Genomic DNA, 22,169 nt, shown 5'->3' with positions numbered 1-22,169 from the left:
CTCTGGATTTTTAACTATTTAATATTTACAAATGTATTTACGGTGTGGTGGCAGACACATCACATACTTCATGAATTCAGCATACTGGCCTGGCATCCTAGTTATCACAGGTGATGTGAAAATTTATCTCACCAGTGTTTGTAAAAGTCTAGAGTAACACGTCTCCAGTAAAACTTTAGAGGCAGGAATTGGAAGGCAGGGATTAATTTAATGACCAGATATCAGGTCGCATAATCCATACAGAAGTATATCAGCACTGTGTGTTTTCCCACAATTAAGAATTTACATACATTAAATGGATCTTAAAAGTAACTAGGACTATAAGGAAGAACTCTTAAATACATGCAACATTTGATACAAATATGCAAAAAGATATACAGTACTTTAAACCTATTACATGAATTCTTCATATGCTTGAAAGATAGATATATTCTGTGGCAATAACAAAGACTACAGTACATGGGTTGGTCCAGCAAGGCTTTTGTAAGGCTTTGCCTGCAACAAAGCACCACATTTTACAACTAAATGAAAAATAAAATAATTACACAATTTTGTAACTTCCAGAATTAAAGCTTCTCAGTATCCAAAACCTGTTTTTAAAGTATAGACACGCACAAGCAGAGCCTACAGCCAGTACAGTACCCTCAGCTGCACTGCACAGAGGGGTGGCCCTACCATTAGTCAAAGTGTGATAGCTGCTTTGGGGAAATGTGAAAAGGCAACAGATTATTACAAAATTTATTATTAATGTACTTTTGCTACAAGGGAGGGATGGAAGCGCTTGTTAGGTTTTCTGCTTCAGGTACCAAAATAACTTGTCTGGCCTTAATGGGTACTATGCACCTTGACTTGGTGGGGGAATAGGTGTTATTTGCTTCTCAGCCTCAGGTAACAAACTATATTGAGCCAACACTGGCTGCAGGCTAGGCTTAGAACTAGAGAGCAGGGAGCAGCTGGCTAGTTGCAGAACACCCTTCTGCAGCCATAGATTCGTGCAAGTCCACTTTATAGATTTGAATTTCCTCCTCACATATTGAGCTCTCACAGATGACCAGAAGATGTTTGCAGAGATGCCAGCAGATTGTTGTCCATATTTTCATGAGATAGATAGGAGAGAGAGATAGATAGATAGATAGATAGATAGATAGATAGATAGATGAGATAGGAGACCCACCACTGGACCAGTGTCTTGCCTCGGTATTGGACGGGATGAGAGCCAACAAACTGAAACTCAATCCAGATAATACTGAGGTACTGTTAGTGTGGTGGTTCCCTGGACCAGATGGGTGGGAGCTTGCCTGCTCTTGATGGATTTGCACTCCCTCTGAAGGACCAGGTTTGTAGCAGATCCTTTGCTGTCACAGGCGGCCTCAGTGGCCTGGAATGCTTTCCATCAGCTTTGACTGGTAACCCAGCTATGCCCTGTCTGGACAGAGATAGCCTTGTCCACGCTCTGGTAACCTCAAGGTTAGATTACTGCAATGCGTTATACGTAGGGCTCCCTCTGAAGATGGTTTGAAAACTTCAGCTAGTGCAGAATTCTGTGGCCAGGTTGCTCACCAGAGCAAGACAGTTTGAGCATATTACACTGATCCTGGTCCAACTGCACTGGCTACCAATAAGTTTCTGGGCCCAATTCAAAGTGCCGGTTTTGACCTATAAAGCCTTAAACAGTTCCGGACCACGATACCTCAAGGACTGCATTTCCATATGAACCTTCCTGGACCCTGAGATCATCTTCTGAGCCCCTACTTCGTGTGCCTCTTCCTCGAGAGGTCCGGAGGGTGGCAACACAAGAACAGACCTTCTCTGCAGTGGCTCCCTGTCTGTAGAATGCTCTCCCCAGGGAAGTTCGCCTAGTGCCTTCATTATACACCTTTAGGCAGTAGTCAAAAACATTTACGGTATATATATTTTCTGTTTTACAGAATGAACCAAGGAAAGAGAAGAAGGGAAGTCATTGATACTTTAAGGATGTAAAATGAGTATTTGAAATTGCAAAAACATTCCTTTTTAACCAGGTCTTTGGTGGATTTGATTGATGTCCTATGCCCTTTTAAAATGTGGGGTTTGGGGGGCGGGTACTGGGTTGTTGTTTTTATTCTGAGTATGTTATTTTGTGGTTTTATATTTTGATTTTATTCTGTGAACCGCCCTGAGACCTTCAGGTATAGGGCAGTATATAAATTCAATAAATAAATAAAATAAAAAATACTCCTTTCAGAGGAGCCTTGCATCTCCCTCAGGCACAGGGTTCCCTGTTCTGCTGATACTCAGAATCTTTCACCTAGTTGTTATAGTATGCGAATATATTATTCCTTTCCCTTAATTGTTATAGAGCACCATATACATAAAATAACACTACTGTGGATATTCACTTCTTATATAAAAAACAGTGGATAGAAAATTGGACCCTCATTCCTAATGATGGAATTGCCGTCTGGTGATTTCCACCAGGTTACAATTACAAGCTGTCATTTTGTGTGTGCTCTTCTTGTTGTTAAAGCAATTATCACAACAGCCAGAAATAAAAATAAGCCATTAACAACAACAGATAGGAATTTTGATAGCAGGAAACTTAAAGTGAAGTCCATTCAGGGAGGAAAGCTTGTGATCCCACAGTAATGTTTTCAACTCTGGTTCTTCACCATTTTCTTGATGCTAGACAAGAGTTGTGACATAGCAGAAATCCGCTGTGTGTCTTTGATATGGTACATCTGAAACTGAATAAAATATAGGTGTTAAGTGAAACAGTGTAAACATTCTGAACTGTAGACACTTTGACATAAGGGTAGGCAGACTTCAGGCATACAGGATTTGCATTCATATTTTGCTAAAAACCTGGAGAACCTAAAACTAAATGGAGCATATTGGAAGATACATGCACTTCGTTTGAAAGATTTTATTTTTATTTTTGAGTACAAGAACTGAACAGAGTTCACAGACATTCCACATAAAAACCTTCATTTCCATAGCATGCTTCTAGGGTAGGAGGAATGGAAGTCATTTTATTTTCCTGTCATTGCACTATTGGAAGTCAGAAATCATTGCCAATCTACTGCAAATCATTCAGAAATCGACCCATAGATACAAATCGATTTGCTGCTTTAAGAAAGCAAGCTGCCAGCAGCTTCTGAACTCAGATTAGTAACTTTGTACTGAATGATTACTACTACTATTGTTATTACTTGTATTGGACTGAATATAAGCCTCACTTTCCCCCCCCCCCCAATTCCGACTGTGAAAAGTTAAAGTGCAGCTTAAATTCTTAACCTTACAAAGACTGGCTGTTACGATATCGCTGCTGAAACAGACAAACTGTAAAATGGAATGGGTGTGAGTGCCTTTGGATTTTTAAAGGAGTGGCTTATATTCGGGTATTGCCTTTTTTTCTCTCTCCCCCCCCCCCTTGAATTTTAAAGGTGCAGCTTATATTCAGGTGCGGCTTATATTCAGGCCAATATGGTATTCATTTCATTTCTATACTGCTTTATATTTTTAAGGAAAATATTTGTCTCCACTACTTGTCCCCAGAGCACTCACAAAGATGCTTTTACCCCGTATGTGTTTGTGAGTTAGACATGGGCCAAGAAGACTACAGAACAGCTTGTGACATTCATTCCCCACTCATCCGTTCTCCAGTACAGAGTTATTCCCTTCTGAAGGGGCTTTGCCAATGTAAAGGGGGTATTGTGTTCATTGTGTACAGTCAGCTCATTGTAACATGTAATTTACCCATGTCAGACCTGTGAGCGGAGAGTATAAAGTAGATACCTATTAAAAATATCAAAGAACCTTGGGTGGCTTAAAGGCTAACAAATTTATTATGATATAAATTTAAGTCATGATAGCTTTTAAAAAAAGGTTTCCTTCTGCTTTTTCAAACTAAATAGAGTGAAACAGCCTTCATGCAATAGCCTTGGGGAAAGGCTGCTTGCTGAGGCATGAAAGGGCTATTAGTTTAAATCTGACTTTTAATTGTGTATGTTTTCTCTTCAGTGTCATATATCAATAAGAGACACCCTCTTAGCTCTTCCCTGAAGCCTCAAGAGCAAGCTTGAATTACAGGTCCCAGGACGAAGCTAAACCAAGTTGATTAAGTCAGAGAAATATTTTAATAATTCAAATCAAAAAGTGTTATCAAGGCGTTGTGCACCTTTGACTTCCAAGTTTTGACATGGGTTTGTTTTTCATAATATTTTTAATGCAATTCAAAAAAAACAAAAAACTTTAACCACAATGCTAGTCAAAGCTTGCAAAATTGAGATTGTGAAAATTATCAGAATCAAACAGTATCGATTCAAGGCTCAGTCATTATCACGGGGTTTGTTGTAACTTCAGGTGGTAGTAAGCGCTAGAGTAGAGTATCTCAACATGAGCATGTCATCATATTTGAAATGAATCATGCCCTTACTTGTGTGACTTATAACCAGCCACTTGAACTAGCGCCATAAATGTTTTTGATTTTCCCAGGCTTTTACTCTTTTTTTGTGTGTTTTATCTTGTAAAACACTGATGAGAACCATATAAACCTTTTAAAACAAATAAACTAAAAAATCTGAATCACCCTTCAGTGCAGCGGGATGAAGAGCCTGCGGCCCTCTAGATACTCATAGAATCATAGAATTATAGAGCTGGAAGAAACGCCAAGGGCCATCTAATCCAACCCCCTGCAGTGCAGGAATGTTGCTGGCAGCCAACATAGCCACTGGCCAAGGATCATGGGAACTGTAGTCTAACGACATCTTGGAGGCCATAGGTTCCCCATCCCTTTGTTAGTGGTTGTACTTAGGAGTGCGAAGGTCTCATAGCCCGGAAGACAACCTCTCTGGTTCTCAACTATGAGCCTGTGTTTGTGAGCATATTACCTTATTAAGCAGCATATCAAAGAAGGCAGTGCTCCAATAGGCTTTATCCTCAGCTGGGAGATGAAGTAAGGCTTTGAGACCATTGTCCATATGCTGGTGTGTTTTGCCTTCCCTTACAAAATTGAACTTCAGGAAATGCTCAGGCTCGATAGCAAAACTCTCCACTTTGGGATATAAAGAGCTCAATTCCAGGACATCATCACCCTGGAACATATTTTGCTCTGGATACAGGAAATGGGGGAGGTGTTTGGTCACTAAGCAACAAAGCAAGATCACCAGAAGACGATACACGGACCCTTCCAGATCCATCCAGTCTTCAGGGGAAGGGAAAAAGTGAGTGGCCCAGAGCAACACCATCTAGGAGCAAGTATTAACAGTTAGCAAAAGGTAAAAGGCAAAGGCAATGTGGGGTGTGGGGTGTGGAATGAAAATCAGCTTCTGGGTCATCATCATCATTTCATCATTTTTAATCTGTATACCGTCTTTCTATCTTACAATACTCAAGGCGGTTTACAAGCTGAAGAAACAAAAAATGTACATCTTATAACAATCGAATGCAATACAAAAATGTGATAATAAAAGAAAACTTTAAAATAAGCAACCTACAACAAAAAAGTAGCATTCAACAATCATTAGAATAGTATAAAAAAATTATATCAATATATAAAGTCATTTACCAGAAGGAAAGGTGGCAGTCTTAGAGGATGGACCTGTGCTTTCTTTTTCTTTTTAACCATAAATGGTGTACTGCCTAGATATACTTTTATTAAAAATACAGATTATCGGTGCTTCAATAAATATGTGTTGTCACATGTAAGAGATGAAGGGAGGCTGGTTGGATTGTTTAAGCCACAACCTTTGACTTCTGTGCATCATTTAAAGTGCTGCTAACTATAATGGCTTGAATAATATCTATTCCAATTCCAATTAAACTTTTTATTGCACTAGCCATAGGCCATGGCATTCAGAAGGAGAACAACAACAAAAAAACAATAACCATAAAAATCATTGGGCACCACACATACAATAAAACCACGGTCACGGCTACTAAAATTATTTGTTGCATTAAATAGAATAGAGTAGCAGAAGATTCTCAGGTAAGATGTGCCAAATTAAATAGAATAATATCTAAGAACCAAGTAAACTATATTTATGGCCTCCCAAATTTGTTTCTCATGCAAAGGGTTATGATTATACAGTGGTACCTCGGGTTACAAACATTTTGGGTTACAGACTCTGCTAACCCGAAAGTAGTACCTCGGGTTAAGAACGTTACCTCAGGATGAGAACAGAAATCATGTGGTGGCAGTGGGAGGCTCCATTAGCTAAAGTGGTACCTCAGGTTAAGAACAGTTTAAGGTTAAGAACGGACCACTGGAACGAATTAAGTACGTAACCAGAGGTACCACTGTATTTACTCATTTCATTTCTATACCGCTTTATATTTTTAATTTTAAAAAATCTCAAAGCAGTTTACAACACATTAAAACATCAACTAAAACAACCCAGAACAAAGCATTACTGAAGAAAGTCAAATATAAAGTATACATTGAAAGCAACAGGAAATTAAAATATTACCTTTAAGATTTCAAAATAAAACATTACAAAGGAGGTCAACCACAGAATGTACATTTAACTTAGCAAAGCTAACTAAAAAACATTATCTTAGCCATTTCAGAAGAAAACATTACTAAAGGAAGTCAAATGTGAAATGCACATTTAAAATAGCATAAGAGAATAAAATACTGCCTTAAGTATATAACATAGATTGCCCAAATCTATCAAGTAAGTTCAGGAATTCGCTGTTCAGGTGCCCTTAACATTTTTGTCATTGTCCTCTGAGTGACTGTTCTGCCTCTGCTTCCTTATTGCCCTCAACCTATGGCAAGAGCGTCATGCAGGAGGCACCATGTGTATGTGCTCTTTGGTTGCCATCTTGGCCCTTTCTTCACCCCTAGAATAAGCTGGCAGGGTTAGGGTTTGCTTATTCGGTACAAAATCTATCCCAATTTAGTCAGCCCTAAATTACACTCAAATTGGTGGCCTAGCTGAGCTGGAACTTTATCCTTGTTCCTTGGGAAGCGTGTTGCTGCATTAATGTTTCCTAGGCACTTATTCTAATGATTAAGAGATGCACAAACAGCTTTTTATCAAACCAAAGCAACTCATGAAGTTAAGGCCAATCAGGTAAGCTTTGTAAACTCAAGACAATTAAATGCACAATTTGCAAACAAAGCTGAACAAAAACAAGCTAAAATGTGTTTGTTCTGAAATTGGCCTGGTTCCTAGAACAATCTTACATCTAGCTACAATAAAAAGTGCAACAACTCCGAGAAGATGCCCGTAAGCCACATGGCATGTATCCAGGATTTTGTAAAACATGTTCTGCCGCTTTGTGTTCTCTATCCTGAAGTGGTGAGAGATGAAGCACGTCCCAAAAAATGAAATGCAAACTAAACAGCAACGTAGGTGTCCTGCTATCGCCATGTTGCAGTGCTGTAAAAGCATCAAGTCTGAAGTTGCTTGCAACAATATAGAAAATGTGCTGCACAGCCTAAACTCAGCACGTGGAACCTAACACTGGTGCTTCAGAACTATAAAACTAAAGTTCTCAAAGTGTGAAGTCAGCTAATAATGACTTAAGCAGTACCCCAGTTCACCCTTCATACAATCTCCCAGTCAAATCATGTGAAGCAGAAAGATGTTGCTCCCACCATTATTTTTAATAATAATAATAATAATAATAATAATAATAATAATAATAATAATTTATTTATACCCCGCTTATCTGGCTGAGTTTCCCCAGCCACTCTGGGTGGCTCCCAATCAAGTGTTAAAAACAATACAGCATTAAATATTAAAAACTTCCCTAAACAGGGCTGCCTTCAGATGTCTTTTAAAAATAAGATAGCTGCTTATTTCCTTGACATCTGATGGGAGGGCGTTCCACAGGGCTGGGAAGGCCCTCTGCCTGGTTCCCTGTAACTTCACCTCTTACACTGAGGGAACCACCAGAAGGCCCTCGGTGCTGGATCTCAGTGTCTGGGCTGAACGATGGGGGTGGAGATGCTCTTTCAGGTATACAGGACCGTTTAGGGCTTTAAAAGTCAGCACCAACACTTTGAATTGTGCTCAGAAACGTACTGGGAGCCAATGCAGATCTCTCAGGACTGGTATTATGTGGTCCCAGCAGCCACTCCCAGTCATCAGTCTAGCTGCCACATTCTGGATTAATTGCAGTTTCCGGGTCACCTTCAAAGGTAGCCCCACGTAGAGCACACTGCAGTAGTCCAAGCAGGATATAACCAGAGCATGCACCACTCTGGCGAGACAGTCCGCAGGCAGGTAGGGTCTCAGCCTGCGTACCAGATGGAGCTGATAAACAGCTGCCCTGGACATAGAATTAACCTGTGCCTCCATGGACAGCTGTGAGTCCAAAATGACTCCCAGGCTGCACACCTGGTCCCTTCAAGGGCACAGTTACCCCATTCAGGAGCTGAAAGTTCTCCACACCAGCCCACCCCCTGTCCCCCAAAAACAGTACAGTGGTACCTCAGGTTAAGTACTTAATTCGTTCCAGAAGTCTGTTCTTAACCTGAAACTGTTCTTAACCCTTAACTAATGGGGCCCCCTGCTGCCGCCGCGCTGCTGAAGCATGATTTCTGTTCTCATCCTGAAGCAAAGTTCTTAACCTGAAGCACTATTTGTAGGTTAGCGGAGTTTGTAACCTGAAGCATATGTAACCTGAATCGTATGTAACCTGAGGTACCACTGTACTTCTGTCTTGTCAGGATTCAACCTCAATCTTTTTCTTTCTCAAAAAGGAGCTATGGGGAGAAGGGGCACAATTTGGAGCAGAGCTATGGTACATGGGGAAAGGAGATTTAACCCTTAGCTCCATGCCTGATATACATTTTCCACAAAGGTATTCATAATGGAAAGGAAAATATAGACATACGGTATGTTTTGTGCTCCATGACTAACAGCAGCTTGGAGGGGGAAGGGTTGGGATCTGCACTGAAGAACTATCAGAGGAGCTTTAAAAAAAACAAAATCCACACCACCTGACCCCAACCATGGTTGCTTTGTTGAAACTCCCACATCATGTCTACTTTGGCCTTCATTGTAACAACAAGAATAACAAAATGTGTCCGTGGCATTTGGGATTAAGCAAAACAAAGGAGAAGGGAAGAGAGATCCTGGATTCATTAGGAAAACATCTGAGAATGGCTACCACGACAAGTTTCATAACACTTTCCCATTTTTAAATATTTAATCTGTTTGCCTTCACATTAGGGTCACATTAGGGTTGGAATTCAATCACATCCCAGAAAATTCAGGTTGATTAACTAAAGTGAATTTGGATCTCTTGTGCAACAAAACCGGCTCCCCTCCTAAATGTGACTTTTATTGAATTATTGAAAAACGCACTGGAATGTATAGGATAACAATTACTTGACCCAATGTATAGGGTAACAATTACTTGACTTCCACAAACAAATCAGAATTAATGCTTAATAAATAGCCAATATTGCATAACCTCCCCGCAAACTGAATACTCAATAGCAGATATTCTGAAAGTGATGTAGATCTCCCTTATTCCTAATTTGCAAACCGGGCACAGGGTTGAGAGGCCAAAATCAAATGTACATGTGGGTAATTGACAAATCTCTGCTTTGCTGCAGGTCATTCATATGAGCCACTGTGCAGAGAGAGCAACCAACAGCTTTGCACATAAAAGGTCACAGCATCCTTCTCACTGTGTCTCTGGACCAGTGCTTCCCCACCTTCACCTTCTTAGATGGCACACATATGCTGCCCTATGGGCTTTTCCACCTCTGCAGGAAATGGCATCAGAGAGGGGGCAGCAATCATTACATAATATATTATAGGCTGTTTACAGATTCGGGTGTTAAAAACAGCAGCAGAACCCTGCCCTGGTACTTCTTAGTACTGGGTGTGGGGATTTTAAAATAACAAATGAGGCAGAGCTGCTTGTTTTCCCCATATACTTGCCAGGAAGCATACGCTGCTGTTCTGCCTACCATTGCACAAGCAACAACTTGCTCCAAGGCAAATAAGCCACATCAAAAGGACTGAGATTAACAGTCCAGAAAAACCTACCTTCAAGTGGTGAAATGCAAGCCCACATTTCTTGCCTTCCTCTCTCCAGTTCTCATGGGCGACTTGATCAAGGAGGCGGAGGCTGTCCAAACGATACCCCTTTAGGGTGCTCACAATCTGAATGAGTTTCAGGATGGGACGGTTGGTGGAATATCTAACAAGAGAAACACGTGGTTAGAAGTTGAAATATTTGAGGATTTTAGGGTAGAATTGACTACAGAGGGGAACCAATACACCAGAGGGGAACGCATGAAACTCACATTGTCATCCGTGATGTAGATTGTGTCAACAGATTAATATCCCACGCTGAGCCCCCTCTGAGGGGAGGACTAAGGGACCCCTGACCATTAAGTCCAGTTGTGACTGATGCTGGGGTTGCGGCGCTCATCTCGCTTTATTGGCCAAGGGAACCGGCGTACAGCTTCCAGGTCATGTAGCCAGCATGACTAAGCCGCTTCTGGTGAACCAGAGCAGTGCACAGAAACGCCGTTTACCTTCCTGACGGAGCAGTACCTATTTATCTACTTGCACTTTGACGTGCTTTCGAACTGCTAGGTTGGCAGGAGCAGGGACCGAGCAACGGGAGCTCACCCCATAGCGGGGATTCAAACCGCCGACCTTCTGATCGGCAAGTCCTAGGCTCTGTGATTTAACCCAAAGCGCCACCCGCATCCCTGAGGGGAGGACTACATTGAAGCTATTGGGCCAATAGAGATGGTGATCTGGTCACTGCCAACTTTCATTTTTTTCCCCAAGGAAGGACGCATCGATTCCAAGCACAGCAAATAAGCATAACATGCAAAGCATCAGAAGAGAACTCAGCTTCTCAGACATATACAAGTCCCCCCCAAATCCCCATATTCTTGAGTACACAGATTTGTCAAAAGGCAAGGTTATATATCACCTTTGACAGTCAAGTCATGATAGACAGGGCTATCATGCATTTGCTAATGTTTCTGTGGCACACATACACAGAGTCCTATATGCATATGCACAGTAATGCAGGAACAATATCTCTCAATTATAAGGGATAACATTAGTGCATTATTAGGGGAATATACATATGATTCTGTGAATGTATATGCTATATAGACAGAGTAAGCAGGGGTTGGGTCAGAACAATTCAATAACATTTCCCCGTCACATGTTGACTCTTCCCAGTGTTACAACCCTGTATGCTATTTTGGTTTTAGGTATGCAGATGTTTGAGCCACTCCTTTATCTGCAAATTCTTTCAAAGATGTAACATGAAAATCAGTCACAAGTGTGATGGTCAAACCCATAACTCTCCTTCATACTGCAATCATGTTCCTCACAGATGTGTGGTCTTTCAAGTTTGTTCAGACAAAATACCTCTTCTGCTTTGCCTCTAACCTCTGTGGGAGATGCATCTCTTTCATGAACTGGGGAGAGTTACTGATTTGTGAGGTAAAGTTTGAAGGTGCCCAACACTGACAGCATAATTCATCTTAAATTCAACAGCCAAAAAAAGCAAAGGCTTAAAACTTGCTGCTCAAGAGTCAATGAGGGGCAAAATGTTCAGTTCTCATATTTGAACACATTGATTAAGTGAATGTATGCAAAATTAATTTGGGATTTGGTTTACCATCATGACAGATCTAAAAGATGGAGAAAGATGCTGTCAAACTGACCCCTTCCTACTGTGTAACCTTCCCATTGCATTGCTTCTGGCTAGATCTTTATACTGTAGTTAACTGTTCTCAACACGTCTCCTGGGTCAGTTGTTGACTTCAACCAAGACAACTCTTCTTCCTCCTCCATCCACTCCTTCTGTATTGGCCAATAGGAGACCTTATCATTAAGGAACAGCTATTTTGTATTCTAAGAAAACAGGCAGTGAGAGCAGGCTAGAAGAGAGAATGACCCTGACAAAGGCAGATTACACTGATCTGTCTCATTCTCATTAGTTGAACTGACTTGGGGGTTATTCACACTTACCTTTCCTCCACTCTTTCCGGCATAGTTCATGCTGAAAAGCTCCATGTTTGAGTGTGTAAAAGCTTTCCCTGCAAAACCTGAGCTTTCCTTGCAAAACTCACTATTTAAAGCTCAATCGGAGCAAACAGTAATCCGTGGAAAATCCAAATTGATGCTTGCTCCAACTGACTGCTAAAGAGCGGGTTTTCATGGTGAAAACGCAGGGCAAAAACCCCCAGATAAACTGCTTGGACATGGAGCTTCTAAGTGTGGACCTGTGTCTGGAAAGAGTAGGGCAAAACATAATTGTGAATAAGCCCTTATCTTCACAGGGACAAAACTGGTTACAGGTCATCCCAGGGTGGAAATAGCTTGTTTATGAGTTCATGACTTAGGGCATATGAGAAGACATACGAAAACATTCTAGAAACCTAGGGCAATTACCCGCAGTTAGTCAGGGCCAACTGCCCTCTGGACCACATAGATTATCAGAGGACCCAAACAACGAGGATTGCCTGTGCATCCACTGAAGACTCATTATCTCATCTCACTGCCGGTTTATGGTACTCAGCAGCATAAATCCAATTTTAGCTGCATAAATGCACCTAGAACCATTTTTCAAATGCTCTGTCCCTAGAGCAGGGGTCAGCAACCTTTTTCAGCCGTGGGCCGGTCCACCGTCCCTCAGACCATGTGATGGGCCGGACTATATTTTTTTGGGGGGGAAATGAACGAATTCCTATGCCCCACAAATAACCCAGAGGTGCATTTTAAATAAAAGGGCACATTCTACTCATGTAAAAAGACACTGATTCCCGGACCGTCTGCAGGCCGGATTGAGAAGGCGATTAGGCCGCCTCCAGTCCACGGGCCTTAGGTTGCCTACCCCTGCCCTAGAGCATAGATGAAGGCAAATAAATACACACGAAAGGGATTCATTTATAATTTATAATGAAATATACAGGACCTTCTTGTAGTCCAGGGGTGGGGAACCTGTGGCCCACAGACAAATCTATATTTTATACCTATACTATATTTTATACCTTTCCACGCAGAAATTATTAGCTTCACAGTCCCGTGTGAAAAGCACAGCAATTAAGAATTTAAAATAACATCTGCTTCCTTTCTTAAAATACTCATGATCTACCCAGGTTGGCCTCCTCCTCGCTTCCCACCCTTCAAAGATTTTAGGAGGTGATAATGCTGGTGAATCTCATGCCTGAACAAGTTACCTAGGAAAGCTGCAGAGCCATCATCTCTGACAACTTTAAAGTAGAGGCTATCAAACATAGTGCACTGACTCTGTGACATTGTTTGGTCCAATATTCCTTGAGTCATCATCTGACATAGAATGTTCTTGCAGAAATATGGAGCCAATTAATTATCAATCTCATACTCTGTTCTAAGACAGGATATGCTACACTGAAAGCATCCTGGCATATATGTATCCAATGTTTATAATTAGGAGATAGGATGTAGCTTGCATTTCATGATGAAGCAGACCCAGAAGGGATAAGCATTTCCCTACAAATAGAAAAAAATCTTGCATTTTGCCAAAACTCTATGCTGCAGTATTTTAAAAAATTGCAAGTTGCTAAGAATGTTCATTAGTCTGTAATGCATTGGTTGTGGATGTCATAGTGCACGCACACACAGTTCTCCAATTAAATGTACACCAATACAGCTTTTAAATTCAGTTTTGTAAACACCGGAAATGCAAAAACGGATTTTGCTTCATTGGTGAAAATGGCCTAATGCTGAATTGGCCAAGATATTACTTAAATGGTTGTTTAAAGTCACTTGTTTAGCAGTTTTCATCTTTTTAAATTTTTTGTTGTTGCATCTGTCATTGCTTTTAGCTTGAATCATGCCCAAGGCAGCCAAAAGCAATGCTAGATACAAAAAAGGGGCAATACATACACACCCACACTCACTCACAAACAAAGATGGGATGTAAATATTTATAATAAAATAAATAATGAATCCATTCCAAAGCAAAATCCACATTTTAGCATGAATATTTTGTTAGGCTAAGCTGGAGCCTGGACTGGAAAAAAAGGTTTCACTCTAGATAGAACTGATTATAATGTTAATGGCAGTACTGACAAAATAACGTTTGTGTTTCTTGCCCTACCTTGTCTTAGAACTCTTCAGATTCACAAAAAGAGAGGAAAATGATTGGTGGCGTTCATTTAATTCCTACCATAATGATGATGATGATGTCTGTAGACCTCATGACTGGAGAGAGGCACACAACAGTTTTGTGATAAAGGAGATGTATGGAGTTCATTGGTCATTGTATATGATTTCTGAAGTGTGTAGGATTTTGACCCTTCACTCTCCTCCACGCAACTCAAGAGAAATCTAGTTACACAACATGCATATCCTAGAGAAGACATGACAGCTGAGACACTCTAAAAGATGCTCCTTTCCCCTAAGGTAGCATTCATAGCAACAACACAGGATTGCACTTTACCTCCAGTGATAGTAACTGGCAGGGATGTAGTCAGCTTCCTGAGTGACTTTGCTCATGCTGCTTTGTGGGAAACCCTTTTCTCGCCAATTGTTGCTGAGTTTCAGAACATCCTGCTTTCTCCTTATTACAGGGACAACATTGAAGCAGATCATTTTCCATCCACTGGACACTAGCAAAGGCAGCTGCATGTCATCATCCTTCAGCCTCTCAGCACTGAGTTCACCTGGAGAGGGTCAAGGGAATAAATGCAATTAGAGATATGCACGCCAGTGCCTCTTTTCCAGGCTCCCACCATGGTCTTGTTTACAATACTCCCATCAGAAATAACAGAAAAGGAACCAATGTAGATCCTGTGTATAACTGAGAAGTGGCACAATTAGCAACCTTCATCTAACCCCCACCCCCACCCCCACCCCGCAAAAAAAAACCCAGCAAAGCATTTTAAGGCCTATTGTGGAGAAGAATAATTTGCTTGGGAGACGGTTTAGCAAAAGTAAATTTAAGTTAAGCCACACTGGAATCAGCAGAACAACCTAGGACTAGATTGTGCCCCACTGTATACATACCGGGATATAAATATATAGCCAAATGTGTATGCATATATAACCCCTATATGTTGCTAGCTACAAGGTTACTCCCCACCCCCTTCATTAAATCAGTGGCAATATTCTTACTCAGTCTTTTTAAAAATTAAATTACTACATTTATATACCACTTCTCCCTCCAAAGAGCTCAAGGTGGTACACATGGTTCTGCCCTCCCCATTCTGTCTCCACAACAACTCTGTGAAGGTAAATTAGACTGAGAGACAGTGACTCACCCAAGGTCATAATTCAACACTCTAACAACTACACCTTCTTCTTCTTTGGCGATCACTCGTAGCCAAGTAGGATTGTCTTTCATGAACACGGTCTTAACTGTGAGTCTGTAAGTGTCAGGGACTGGGCAGAGGAGGAATGGTGGAGACTGCCTCCCCATCCTGGCCCTTCCAGGGAGGAAGAATACAGTATAGATTTACAACGGGGGTTTGAGGGAGGTCGTAGCTCAGAGGCAAATGAGAGGGAAAGTCGTGAAATCATGGGGAGGGCAAGAGCAGTAGCTGGTTGTCATTAGAAAGCATTCCATACCCTCCATCTCCCAGAACCTGGCAGGCCTTAAAAGTAGGAGAGCAAAGAGCTCGAAGACAGAGGGCACATAGAGGAGATGATGAGGATGACAAATGAGGAAGTGCAAGAGATGGAGAAGTGGAGATTCACTCAGGATAACGTCATTATCCAAGAGGCTGGTTTCTATAGCCTCTCTCTGTAAAGATTGAAATAAAAAAGGACTGTAAGAAAGTTTTCCTTGTCTTTATAATTTCCTGGGCAACCAGCTGGGGGCCGCTGACGACATCCTGACAGTAAGTGACTGTGGAGGCCAATTCTGGATCCACACGTCCTTCCACAGTGGGGACATAGGTTTCCGAGCAGAAGTTGATCATAGTGAGGGTTTGCCAAATGTGCCTTCCTCTTAGCACATTTCTCCCTTTTGTCCTGCGTTCGAGCACCCAAAGTTCATGACACCTTTGGTAAAGGCTGTTCTCCAATTGCAGCGCTCGCAGACCAGTGTTTCCCAAATGTCGGTATTTATACTACATTTTTAAAGATTTGCCTTGAGAGAGTCTTTAAATGTCTTTTGTTGACCACCAGCATTACTCTTTCCATTTTTAAGTTCGGAATAGAGTAGTTGCTTTGAAAGACGATCATCAGGCATCCGAACAACATGACCAGTCCAACAAAGTTGATATTGAAGAATCATCGCTTCAACACTGGTGATCTTTGCTTCTTCCAGTACACTGGCATTAGTTTGCCTCTCTTCCCAAGTGATGTGGAAAAATTTTGGAGACACCATTGATGGAATCTTTCGAGGAGTTGGAGATGGCATTTATAAGGGGTCCATGTTTCACAACCATACAGTAAGGTTGGTAGTACAATAGCTTTGTAAACAAGCATTTTGGTTTCACTGCAAATGTCCCGGTCCTCAAACACTCTGAACCACTATACCACACTGGCTTTCAGTATGAGTTAGGGCCAAACCCCATGACTGAAATCATGATAGTTAATTTCTAACAAATAGTGCTTGTCCAACTTCTCTACACATTTAACATTCATTCAGTGATCTACCAAACTGCATTTTGCACACACACTTCTGAAGAAGCGACATTCTACTTCGTTTTTTTGCAGCCAGTTTAGATTCCTAGACAAAAAAGACTGTTTCTGTATATTTGTTGTCTTCTGAATTCCCTTCTTTTAATTTTTTCCCCAAAAACTGCACCTCAAAGAGTACCTTATATCATAACCAAACAAATGCAATTAGAGGGGAGAAAATAAATTTGTATGATGTAAGATTAAGAGTTTAGGATTGGTTCTTGTTACCACTTGTCTCTCATTATTGCTGAGAGGTTGCTAGGAAAGTTTGACTGACCTACTCATATAGCATTATTGTGACAACTGCAAAGCTGTCCTCCTACAAGCTATTTGTGGAATAAATTGTAGGCACAAACTGAATGTATGCTACATACAGAACATAGCATTCTGAATCTCTGGCATGCGGAATCCCTAAGAGCCAGAATTTCCAGATACTGCTGTTAGAAACATAAAAAGAGTCACATTTTCCAAAACGTTAGGATGCCAAAACTTCCCACCATTCATACCAATGAACCAGGTTCCAGAAATAGTCCGGCACATCCGAATCTAAACTGCTGAGAAAGCTTCTCTATGTATAGGAATTCTGGAAGTGGAAAAATGGATTCAAAGCCATCAGGCCTCTGTGCCAGTTCTGCTCTTCCTTGCCTTAGTTCTGCAGTGAAGAAATGACCTTCATCTGTCTCTCTGGAGCAGGGATAATGGATATGGCCTAAATTTGGATTTCTGCTCATCTAGCTTGTGGTAAATTCCAGCAGGCATTTTAAGGTCACGTTCGGTTTTGTGATCATTTTGTTATTGTTTCATTTTCTGCATGGTTTGTTTTTATGTATGCTGCTTAGAAACGCTAATGATTAAATGGCATATAAATGTCTTAAACAAAAAAATATAAATAAAGAAACAATACCTCTAGGCTCCTTTCTGCGAAGCAAACACCACTTTAAAGATAAGATTAGAAGAACCAAGTAAATGACTTGAAAACAACATATAGATATATACACGCCAGAGGTAGATAATGGAAGCCTGGTGCAGCTTGCTTGCTTATTTATTTATTTATTTATTTATTTTATATACTGTCCCATACTCACAGGTCTCAGGGCGGTTCACAGAATAAAAACAAAATATAAACCACAGAATGCATTTTCAAAATGAAAACAACAACTCAATAACTTCCCTCCAAAAAATAAATTAAAAAAATAAATTTAAAGGGCATATCAACCAAAGGCTTGGTTAAAAAGCACATTTTTCTAGTCCTTCAAGGTCTCACCAAATCTGTCAGTGGCAGCAAAATGTTTTTTCAAAACTTATTCAAATCACTGCAGCATCCTGATGAGAATGTGAATCACACCTTCCTAATCACCAGATCAATAATTTAATGAGCAGGAAAGGGTGATGACCTCCCTCCCAACTGATATTCATGGGTGGGGTGTGTGTGTGTGTGTGTGTGTGTGTGTGTGTGTGTGTGCAGGTGCACAGAATGACCATACCTACCCTCTGGCTACCACCCTGATTGTTGGTGTACAGAGGATTGGGGTAGGGTGAATATGGCCAGTAAGCCAAAATCGGGTTTGCCACAGCCCTGATACGAGAGAGGAGGCTCATTCTGGTCATCACCCACCTTACCCCAGATGGTAGGAAGCACCCAGAGAAAGGACTCTGAAAATAACTGCAGTACATGGGCAGGCTAATCTGTAAGCAGACATCTCTTTAAAAGTGTGTGCTGTTAGCAGTGGGGACATGGTCTGAAGCCCCTATGGTATGGAACTCCTCCCATGGAAGTTTACTTCAAACCTGTTTTCATCTCTTTTTGGCCACAAGTGAAGATTGCTTTCCTAGCCTTTTCCTAGCATGTTTCTGCTTTTATTGATGTCCGTATTTTGCTGATTCAGTAGCTGTTTTGTAGATTTTTTTAGTACACTTCTATTATTATTATTATTATTATTATTATTATTATTATTGAAAATTTCATGGATAATTTTTTTTTACTGAAGTCTGGTACAGAAAAATAATAAATAAGATCTAACACTCCGGGGATGGAATTGCCAGGCAGCCTGTGGGGTCTTAGCCCCAATCCAGTATATTTCAGGCTCCATTCATGAATACCCAGTTTTATACAGAAAAAATATGTGCTGCGAGTACTATTCTACCTAGTTCCCCGATAAGCATACAATTAACTGTGCAATCCTATGCATGATTACTCAGAAGCCCCACAGAGTTCAATAGTACTTATTCTCAGTCCCAAGAATGCATGGACAGAATTGCAGCCTAAATAACTTTTACAACATCAAGCTACCTCTACTGGGTGTTCTGTGAAAATTCTCCTCTTGCAAGAAGTTATCTTGCTCCAGGCCAGCAAGTCTTCCCTCCTTGCAAAACCTGACTGAAAGGATCATGTAACCAGAGGTAGGAGGCTCAGAGATCCCTGAGGCTCTGAGTCAGGCCCTGAGACCCGGCAACCCCATGAAACCCTGATTCATTTTTCGGAATGGATTCTTTCCTAGTTTGACATAAGGCGCCTGCAACGATGCGGTGAAACACAACTGTCATGGGGTGTAACGGCATGCACAAAACAGACTGAAAAATCAACAAGCAGATCAACAGAAAAATGCACTTGTCAAAAAGCAAACAGAAACCAAGTGCAGGGCTTTCCTGGAACATGAAATAGGCCAGGGCTAGCTGGGTGTTTGTTTCCATGCAGCGAAGACAGGGCAAAGGGTACTGCAGAATAATATATTGTGAGCTTCACTGTCATTATGGCTGTGAATGAGTGATTAGGGATATTAATCAAAGAATCATAATGGTCCTGATAATGACAACGGGGGATTTCCTGATGGCCTGGAACCCAGCCTTCAGCACATGACAACCCTTGGAGTTAGAGAAAGGGGCAGAGGTGCAGTCTGCAGTTTGAATTTTGGAAAGAGAGAGCGAAGAGTTTCTAACTGGAACCAATGTGCAGACTGTCAGCAGGAAGAGGAGAAGCACACAAGTTTCTCCCCAGGAATCAGATGCACAGTTCGCTTACTGTAATTGTATCTGCATGCTTCTACCATGTTTAGTGACAAATAAAGCCATCACTAAACAGCTGTGCCATAGGCAAGAGGAAAACCATCAGGGCAGAAGTGCACTTAACTGGAACTGAAACAGGGATTCAGCATGCACTCTGTACAGAAATAAATTCTCATGCCTACAGCTTTCCCTCCTTTCCATTACCATCATTGCACATAGGGGTGTGAGAGTGTGCAGTTTATTTAAACATTTATATGCCACCTTATATACTGTACAATTCAAGGTGTGTGAAAATACCCTTCAAGTATAAACATATCCTGGCACATCGATCCCAGTCACACTGGGGTGATATTATGCATGTGTTCTAGCTTAAGAACATGCTTACTTGAGAGTGACCACCTATATCTGGTCTCCTGCTGTATTATTCCTCCGATCTTCTCTCCTTTCCCTCTTATACTATGCATGTTGACTCAGAAGTTCCAAAGAATTAATTCCCAGCCCCTACTTGTCTGTCTTTTTCTTTCTGCCTGTCTCTTTTTCTCTCTCTTACACACCCACCCACAGACACACCTTGTTTGTTTCCGTTTCAGACAAATACCTGGTTTGATAAGGGACTGGTGCTTGCAATGCACAATGGCAGCAATGATCAATTCTTTCAGGAGATGAAGGACCTTGCCTGGCACAATGTGGCCACTGGATTCAGTACCACCCACCGCACTGAATACATCTTCTTTGGTCCAGTTTTCAGGGTGAGCACCTTCCTTAGGTACTCCTACATAGCAAGATCCTGGCATCTGGTAGTTCCCACGGGTAACCTTCTCGGAGTCGCTCTGTTCACCTGAACACTCCTGCATCAAGAGGGCATCCGCATCGATACACAAGGGAACCTCCATGCTTACTTCATCCTCAGCAGCAGAGAGGGTAAATTCCAAGGCTTCCAGGTTTCTTGAATAATCCACTATAAACCTGGGGTCCATCGCATTGACTCTCTCCAGTACAATTAGCAGAATGTTCTCTGCTTTCTGGAAACACTCAACTCTCCGGCTTTCACGGGACAGAATCACCTGGAGATAGCTATTCCAGTGAACAACCTTTGCGGCCATGGCTGAAGCGTGGCACAGAAGAAACCCCTCCCGAAAGTTCCTCTGCTGTTTCTGAAGCAGACAAAAACATTGATGCAGCTGCACACACAAAGATATGCCTGCAGGTGGGAGGAGACAGGCAAGGCAAAGTGGGCTGGAGCAGGGAGGAGTAGCATATAAAGAGGAATTCCACTGAAGCATGAATAAACCTTATGTTTTCCTGTTACATAGTTGATAGAGTGCCAAGCTATTTTAAAATAGTCATTGTGAAACTGGTACGTTCAGGTGAGCCAACTGAGACATCCGGTTGTCTGGCTACCTATTCTAATACCGCAGAATCATCCCACCCAGCAAGCCTGAAAAACTGGGCTAACTGGTATAAGTCCACATGGCTCATTGATATTAAAGTAGACCTAACCTACGCTAGCTGGAGAAGTGACTCTATGAATTCGTGTGATTTAAATTCAGTACGATTTGCAACCATTAACAAACCCTCACCAACATTTCGAAGGAATGTGAAATGAAATTCGCTTCTAATACTGTGGATTAAAAAGCATGGGAGAAGGTGTAAGTTTCCATCTCAGTTGCTCGTTATTCCAGTCTTAAGATCAGCTCTCCGCATCGCCACATCAGATTGCAATTCTAAACATATAGATTATGAAAATTCGTATTTCTGAACGACTATTACACATTTTTGTATGCAATTGTGCCCAATATACGGTTTTTTCAAAGAATGTTTCCCTAATATTTTCCCTAACGTAATGCATTTCTATATATTCTTTTCACAAGTATGTGGCTTTTGTGCATACTTTATATGGATGTTTGTTCACATTACTTGGCTGGAGAACTACATTGTGAAATTGAGAAGCACAAATTTTGAAGGATTGCTCAATCTTGGTTCACATAAATGCAAACTGAATTAAATTTCTCCCACATCCCTGCCATGAACCATACACTTAAATCCAATTGGCAGAGGGTGACATACGCAAGAAGGGACTCTGATAGTTAATGATGCTGATGGCCTATATAAATACGTTTCCAGCATCCCCCTCAAATTTAAAGGGAATGCACTTACTAGCATTTTTTAATTTGCTTTTTTTTTAGAATTTTAAATCCTCCTTTTATAAAATAAACTCAGGCCAGCTTACAACATAGAAATTCATATGAAAACACATCAAATGTAAACCAACAACAAGACCAGTCAAAGTCATTTTCCCATCTCAGGCAAAGGACAAGTTGGTGCCTTCACGTTCTGAAGCTGACAAGCTGAATTTAACTTCAGCACTGGCAATGAGATAGCCTCCTCCACGGCACCTGAGGACAAGAGCAGACTTGTTTAGGTGGTGCACGGTAGGGGCACACACAGATCTGAAAGGGGAATGAAGAGGGTCTCAAAGTGAACAGCCAAATGCCAGATACCACTACCTTAACCAGCATCTGTCACCTGAGGCAAGTGCCTGCCTCTGTCTAATGGTAGAGCCCCAAAGGCAAA

General features: G+C 41.3%; 1 protein-coding gene across 1 annotated transcript; it reads right to left on the bottom strand.

The window, feature by feature from the left end:
• Positions 1-188: 188 nt before the first annotated feature.
• On the bottom strand, positions 189-20,801 carry MAB21L4 (mab-21 like 4). The gene is made up of 5 exons (XM_083742122.1): positions 20,194-20,801; positions 14,407-14,629; positions 9,993-10,146; positions 4,869-5,225; positions 189-2,723 (listed from the first exon to the last, which is right to left on the bottom strand). Exons 1-5 carry the CDS (start codon positions 20,696-20,698, stop codon positions 2,631-2,633), a joined length of 1,332 nt encoding a protein of 443 aa, XP_083598248.1. The 5' UTR covers positions 20,699-20,801; the 3' UTR covers positions 189-2,630.
• Between the last annotated feature and the right edge of the window lie 1,368 nt (positions 20,802-22,169).

This window comes from Podarcis gaigeae (assembly GCF_964106915.1).
Source record: "Podarcis gaigeae genome assembly, chromosome: 5".
NCBI classification, from domain to species: domain Eukaryota; kingdom Metazoa; phylum Chordata; class Lepidosauria; order Squamata; family Lacertidae; genus Podarcis; species Podarcis gaigeae.
Note: the sequence above shows the minus strand (reverse complement) of the source record. Positions and strands in the feature narration are given on the sequence as shown.